The 7,310-nt window shown below is 34.3% G+C and overlaps 1 protein-coding gene across 1 annotated transcript in view; it reads left to right on the top strand.

Annotated features, from left to right (window-relative positions):
• LOC118749898 (limbic system-associated membrane protein-like) overlaps positions 1-7,310 on the top strand; it is a gene marked incomplete at its 5' end in the record, with an annotated part of 16,623 nt that overhangs the window by 4,182 nt on the left and 5,131 nt on the right. Inside the window, 2 exon segments of the mRNA XM_036484667.1 lie at positions 4,706-4,858; positions 6,451-6,504. Coding sequence (XP_036340560.1) covers positions 4,706-4,858; positions 6,451-6,504 — 207 coding nt within the window.

Here is a 7,310-nt window from a genome sequence, read left to right as displayed (position 1 = left end):
CTTGCTAATACAGTAAAAACACTTTACAATACTTGTTAAAGCAATAACAACGCTTTACTACTTGTTAACACAATTAAACTTGTAGCTTGCTTATTCGCAACTCAATTCTCCGCTCACTTTACTTGTAGCTTGCTGACTTGTAACTCTCTCAACTCCGCTGTGTCGTGGCTCTTATATACCTGCGCTCACACTTATGGCAACTCTAGAACGTTCTGAAGTTTATCGCTCATTCTCTTTCTCTCGCTGTTCGCAGTGTTCATCCAACTTGACGTTTCTCTTTGTGGAACATTCTACGTCATTCCTCGAACATTCTGCCTATTTCTCGTTGTTCGCTTTGTGTTGCCGCAGTATTCGCCACAGTATTTACAAAAATAGCTACATCATTGCAATCACCACCGCAACCAAAATACATAAACCTAACCACACCTCGGAAGGTTGTCACATTCCGTAAAATTTACTCGTAAAATAAACAATGCAACGAAAACCTGCAGTGATGTGCATGTGTGCATTCATAACTACTACGAGTAGTAAGCAATACAGATTCATTTCATATGCATGAAAGCCGCAGATGAACTTTCTAATTAAGTACATATGTATACATAGCATTGTTGCTGATAGCAAGTGGATATGTACATATTTTGCCACGTGGAGGAGGAAGTAATTTTTATGGATGCTGTGGATATAATGTTATTCTTTCCTGCGAATATAGTATGGCACATTTTCTTCCATGACCAATATTGTTGGTTTCACTTTCATAAAAATATTTACTTTTATACAGGCATACAAATATATGTATTTCCTTACGCTTCCTAAAATAAAACATTTGCTTTGAGGAGCCAAGCCCTTAATGTTCTGTGAGGTCCTCGTAAAAATGTCTCGAAAAGACTTTGTCTTTGTCGTACATGCGAATAAACTTGGAAGCTCCGACTTCGTTCCTGACAACAACAAAGACTACGGGCTACGGCTTTCTCCAACACAACTTAACTTATTTTAGCCATTTTTAGGACTTAGTCAAGAATAAGCTGATTAAAACGTAGGCTAACTCTTGGCTCAGCCTAGATGGTGAAAATTATAGGTCCAAGACATGGCTAAACTAAGTTAAGTTGAGTTGGAGAAACCAGCCCTAAATGTTTATATGTATTATCTCACAAATGCTATATTTAAGTATACACACCAGTGAAATTTATCAAAGACAGAGGTAGCCTGATAAAAGACTCGAAAGAGCTGTAGAAAGTTTCACTCGGCGGTAGTAATCATTAAGAAAGCAGCTGATTGGATACTAAACTGCTATAGAAGAAGTATGTATGTAAGTATAAGGATATCAGATCACAGATAACTACATCCATATATATCTCTGGAATTTGAATCACTTGAAATATTACTCTATAAGCGGTCAGTCAGGAAAACCTTTTTACAAACTTTTATTTAACTTAAGTTGTATATGCATATGCCCTGGAACCGCAATATTCCATTAATATTTCATCCACTTCCACTGCAGCCTTCGGGCTGAAATTTGGCACACACATTTGGTTATCAAGGCAATGCAATGTAAAATAACTGAAGCGAATTAATCCGCTAGGTGGCGCTGGAGTTCACATATTTGAATACCCCGCAATTACGATCTGATTTCATTCATCTTTGAAATGTACATTACTTACATAAATAGAAATAATTCCAAGAAAAAATTGTCCGGTAGTTGGCGCGCTATGGTCTGATTTAGTTCATGTTCAAAATACATATCTGCTACTTATGTACCTGAATTGAAATCGATTGAAAACTTCCATCTGAGGAAAACTCTAACTAAAAAGTTCAAAATAAAATAATAATAGAAGATCCGAATAGGACACGACTAGGGTTTTCGATTATTCGCCTTTTTCCAAAACTAGTTTTCGAGTTATTCGAAAAATTGCAATTTGAAAAAACAAACGGTTCCCGATTGTGAAATTAAGAATATTTACTTAGTTTTCGTACAGTGAAAATGTTAAAAAAAGGTAGCTTTTATTTAGAAAAAAGAGAAAAGCAAAATAAGTTCAAAGTTTTTTTAGATCAAAAGCTCTTGCCGCCGTAGCCAAATGCTTAGATCTGCCTATCGCCACTCAGCTCCATTTCTAGTCCCAGCAAAATCGAATAAATTTTTTTAAATGGCGTTCGCCCCTCGGCAGGCAATGGCAAACCTACGAGTGTACATATGTCATAAAAAAAAAACTTCTTTGGTTTTCAATTTGTGTCACAATATCAAGAACCAGAACCCGAGTTGGAGGAAAAGATCGGCCAAACACGTAGAAAAAGTTTCGGCGCCAAAAAATCATTTAATGCAATTAAATATGATATGTTTATCACCAAATAACCTAGGACATAATTTTAAAATTATTTATGAGTTTTCCTTAAAATGAAAAAAGCCTTGAAAACTTCGAAAAAACTGAAAACTTTTACTGAAAGTTTAAGCTTTGTATGAAATGAAAAAATCGGTTTGCTCATTAAAAAAAAAAATCCGCTTTATTCGAAATTCGAAAAATCAGTATTTCAAAAAAAACAACAGTGAACCGAAAAACCGGTAAAACCGGTTTGGAAAAGTCGAGTTAATCACCTTAGCCACGATCTTCACCCATCTGTTTAGTGGATGAAATCTATTTTGTATGACATTTAACGTATTAGTAAATATTTCGCGAGTGGATTGGCTTAACACTTTCGATTAGTATATAATTTGCTCATTAAACAAATGAGTGCAAAATTAAAAAAAAAATAATAATAATTTTTGAATATTTAATTAAAATATCCTGGCCAGGATATTTTCAGCCAAACCACTCGTAAAATATTTAGTAATACGTTAAAGGTCATACCAAATAGATTTCATCTATTAAAAAGCTGGGTGAAGGTCGTGCCCTTTTCGGATCTTGGACTATAAAGTAAGAAAATGTGTTTTAGCATATGCACTAAAATAAAAAAAAAAATTAAATAAGTTAAACCTTTGTTAAGGTTAATAACAGCTTAATGGTAAGTGTGTTAATTTCCATTAGAGAGGTGTACCTAAATATGTTAATTTCAGTATTTCCATTCCCCATTTATGTTTTATTAACCCTAACAAAAGCTTTGACTTATTTTATTTATTTTAGTGCACATGCTAATTAAAAATTTGTCTTAAAATTGTTCTACATTATTTTATTCCTTCTTTTTGCTACTCTGAACATCAAATATGGTACTCGTCAGAATCTTCCACATGAATGGACCAAACAAAAGATCCGAATGTAATCCTTTTGGGAATATTTTGGAAAATTATTTCTCTTGCATATTCTTCTTCTCATTTGGCGCTGTAACCGTCTGAGCGATTTTGGCCGAGTTCAACAAAACAGGCAGATTAAGCTATATAACTACTAGTATATTTTCGCTTCACCTTGAAGAAAAATTTCGCTTGGGCAAATGGGCCTGATATCAGCTGAACGAAGGCTTGCCAGTACTTAAGAACCTCAAGAACTTACTGACTTAAAGCGTACCGCAGGTCAGGGGAGATTATTACTAGGCTCTAAAGGTGGTGGTTCTAGACCTTGCTGGCACAGTTCAAATATACACTCGAAGAAATCAATACCACTCCGTCGCATCTCCCTGAACGAGTATGAAGCGGAATAACCGAAATAGTCACAACTTCGCTGTCCGGTTTTTTATTTATTATTATTCAAACATTACACTATTAAAATTTGAAACAAAATACAAATTTCGATATTTTCTTTTTAAAACGCTCTTCTAATTGAAGCGTCACCACGAAAATTCGCCTAACATAGACACCACACTTTTTCCACTTCACTTCGTTGTATGAGAATCAAACATAACTTTTTAATTAACTGATTTAACTGAAAACTTTTTTCAACCAAAAACACACACAAATAAGCTCGCAATAACCAAAAAAAAAAAAGTAAACAAAAATAAAACAAAGTAGCCGTACTGCTACAGTTTTGGGAATTTGCAGCAACTCTCTTCCACTGGCTGCACTTTAGTGGCTACAGCAAAGGCCAATCTGTGTATGTATGTACATATGTATGTATCTGTAAATTTACGATTTGCATGCATATATGAATCTAATCCGTCTGTGTTTTCGCATAAGTACAGTGCTAACTATGCTTTTGCCCAAGGTTTCTGTGGTTACTTTGGAGGTTGCAGGGCGAAAAACCCGAATGCCTTCATACAAACACAGTGACACATACTGGACAGTGAGCGTAGGTAGCCAACAAAATCATCACAACAAAGAGCAAGTGTATGTGTAAACTGTAGCGAAATGCGAAAAAGTGTGAGAAGTAAAGACTAGGAAAAACAAGCTCTGCTTAAATGCTAATAATTTAATTTGCATTTTTGTAGCGACTTTTAATTGGTGCTAATGTTCTTACAAGCAAATGTATGCAGACAGACATATGTACGACGGCACACATACATATGCGTATTTATGTAAATATCCACTTGACATTCGCTTACACCTTACATGAGACCCTATCGTAGTTAAATGCTAATTCACAGCTTCTAATTGCTGTAGATCTAATAAAGCTTGCATAAGCCAGCAAGTTTGTATAGCACTGCAGAGCTTTTGCTTTTTTTTCAAGCAGTTCATTTTCATGAATTTTATAAATATTTTCAAATATTTTTTTACTCCATTATTGAGGGAAGTTTTAATTTCTATACTTTTAATCTAAACGCTTATACATTTTTTGTTTCCTTTCAGGTGGCAAATATACATCGAATGTTACAGAAATTGGCGAATATCGCAGCTCAATGAAATTGCACATAAATCCCTTGACGCAAGCTGAATTTGGCGCATATCGTTGTGTGGCAAAAAATTCATTGGGCGACACTGATGGCACCATAAAGTTATATCGTAAGTTAATTGAAGCAATTAATTCATTCATAACCAGTTAAAGTGGTACCTTATGAAAATTTATTACTTCGACAATTTTTAATTTTTACTGTTGATTTTTATGAACTTAATGGCTTTTACAAGCCGTGCTAGTGAACCTCTGTTTCCAGCATTATGTTATCATCTATGGATGCAGAAAAACTTAAGACGAAAAAAGATTGCATGCATATTTAATTTTTTTTTTTTTTCAAAAATTAGGGAGTTCATTTCATTTGAATGCAGTGATGGAGTGGCATCTAATTATATTTATTTCAAATCAATTGACACTTTCGCGTTCCGATTCTGCCACACATACTTACAAAAAAAATTTTCTATGAAAAAAAAAATTAAAAAAAAAAAATTCTTCAAAAATTTTTCATATACCAATTCTTTGTTAAAAAAAATTGTTTTTGAAAATATGCAATCTCAAAAAAAAATTACAATGGTAGCTCTGAGTATTGCGCAATATTTAAGTATATAATTAGGGGTTGCGCTCTACAATAATTTGAGTTATGAATTTTTTTACATCGAAGTTGAGTAAAATGGGTACAATTTTAAATTTGTTTTTAGAATTTTTTCGAGTATGCAGTCTCGTTGCCTATTAAATTTTACTATAATTAAGTGCAAGTTCTAAGTCACTGCCAAATTGCGTTGATTTTGAAAATTTTTTATGCTGACGGCTTTTGAACTTTTTTCTTATGGAAGAAAATGCGCAAAATCGTTTTCAAAGAAAATTAAAAATAATTAACGCCAGTCTTGCCATCGCTTAAAACTTGTGTTTTTGAACTTTTTTTGTTTTTGTGCTGTAAAGTTTTTAAAAATGTATTAATCATGCTCAAATGTCATGTTTATTTATTATTTATGTTTATGCATAAACCCTAAAAATTTTAAACAAATCAAGCACATGAAGTGTGAACCCCGTCCGTTTTGGTACGGAACGCCCCATATACTAATTCAGTTACAATGACAATCACTTCTATTAAAGCAAGAAATTTTTACTTTTAAATTTAAAATTGCACTCCAGGGTTAATCAGCTTTTAGTACATACCTGTATTCAAAGTTTCAACAAATCGTCTTTTATGCTAAATTAAAACAAAACTTAACCGCGTTTGTATTCAAGATCAAATCAGCTTAAAAATAATCCGCGAATTTGTGGCAATGAATGCGACCCCAAGACTGAATAACTTGCGCTGGCTGAACCATTCATACCATCTGAATTTCGGCTTAAAATTTACTATAGAAAAAAATATTTAACTGCTTCGCTGGAATCAAATACGTAGACACCTGCACTTGGACGTAATTGAATTTAAATATTTTCTACCCCGACTGCCTATGGACGTAGATGACGACGACAAGCAGCGGCAGGCGAATGCATTTTAATGAACTTCATTCACTCATTGCCTCAGGTTGAGAAAATTGCTGGCGTAAATTTTTGCATACATTTTAATTTTTCCATGTATTTTTTCTTTCACCTTTTTGTTTGCATAATTTTTATGATTCATTGTGTAAGCGCACACCTGCCGCGATTTTTTCCTAATCCACAAATTTTTCCTTCTTTGCAATTATTTTCGCAGGAATACCACCGAATGCTGTGAATTATGTGGAGAATATCGAAGGACGTTACAAAGGTGAGTATCACCGTTGACCAACGGCTGCCAATAGTGGTATGTATGGGAGTTATTGCAATTGCAAATGTGTATGGGTGTCTGTGTGTATGGTATACGCAGGGATAATACAGACTACACACACTCACCGCAAGCCTATGCAAATGCAAATCGACATACTTCAATGTCGTTTCCTTCTATAGTAGACTCAATGCAGCGCCGCAATGTTGTTGTGGGAGTAATAGCCACTCGGCATAAATTTTTTCCTACATTATTTTGTTCTGCTTTTCTCTTTGAATATGAATGTTGGCATAAACGCCAGATGCAAAGGTTGGTGTACTCGCATTTGAATTTGGTGGCAATGCCACCACGCAAATGCCGACGCCATAGCGCAAGCCCTTTTAGTTCGCGTCATCTTTTGTGACAGAGCATAGACTTTTTCATTGCCTTGAAAACTGCTAGGCAAATAAATTATTTATTTTTGGTTTCAAACAAATCCTCGGGCGTACAAATTTAATCGCCACCAGGCAGCCGTGCCGGCAACCAACGATTCAGTTGTCAATGTTGAGTAAATATGATTAAAGGTCAGAAGGTGAATAAAGTTTGAAGTGAAATATAGTAGTTGGAACAAGAGTACAGTGTGTCTTAGTTAAGAAAAAATCTGCTTAGTTAACAAAAAATTAAACTAAATTAAGATGAAGATGAAGATGAAGATGAAGATGAAGATGAAGATGAAGATGAAGATGAAGATGAAGATGAAGATGAAGATGAAGATGAAGATGAAGATGAAGATGAAGATGAAGATGAAGATGAAGATGAAGATGAAGATG

This window comes from Rhagoletis pomonella, unplaced genomic scaffold (assembly GCF_013731165.1).
Source record: "Rhagoletis pomonella isolate Grant_MI unplaced genomic scaffold, Rhpom_1.0 Rhpom_scaffold_00079, whole genome shotgun sequence".
NCBI lineage: Eukaryota > Metazoa > Arthropoda > Insecta > Diptera > Tephritidae > Rhagoletis > Rhagoletis pomonella.
The sequence above is the reverse complement of the archived record's forward strand: the minus strand, read 5'-3'. Positions and strand labels throughout refer to the sequence as shown.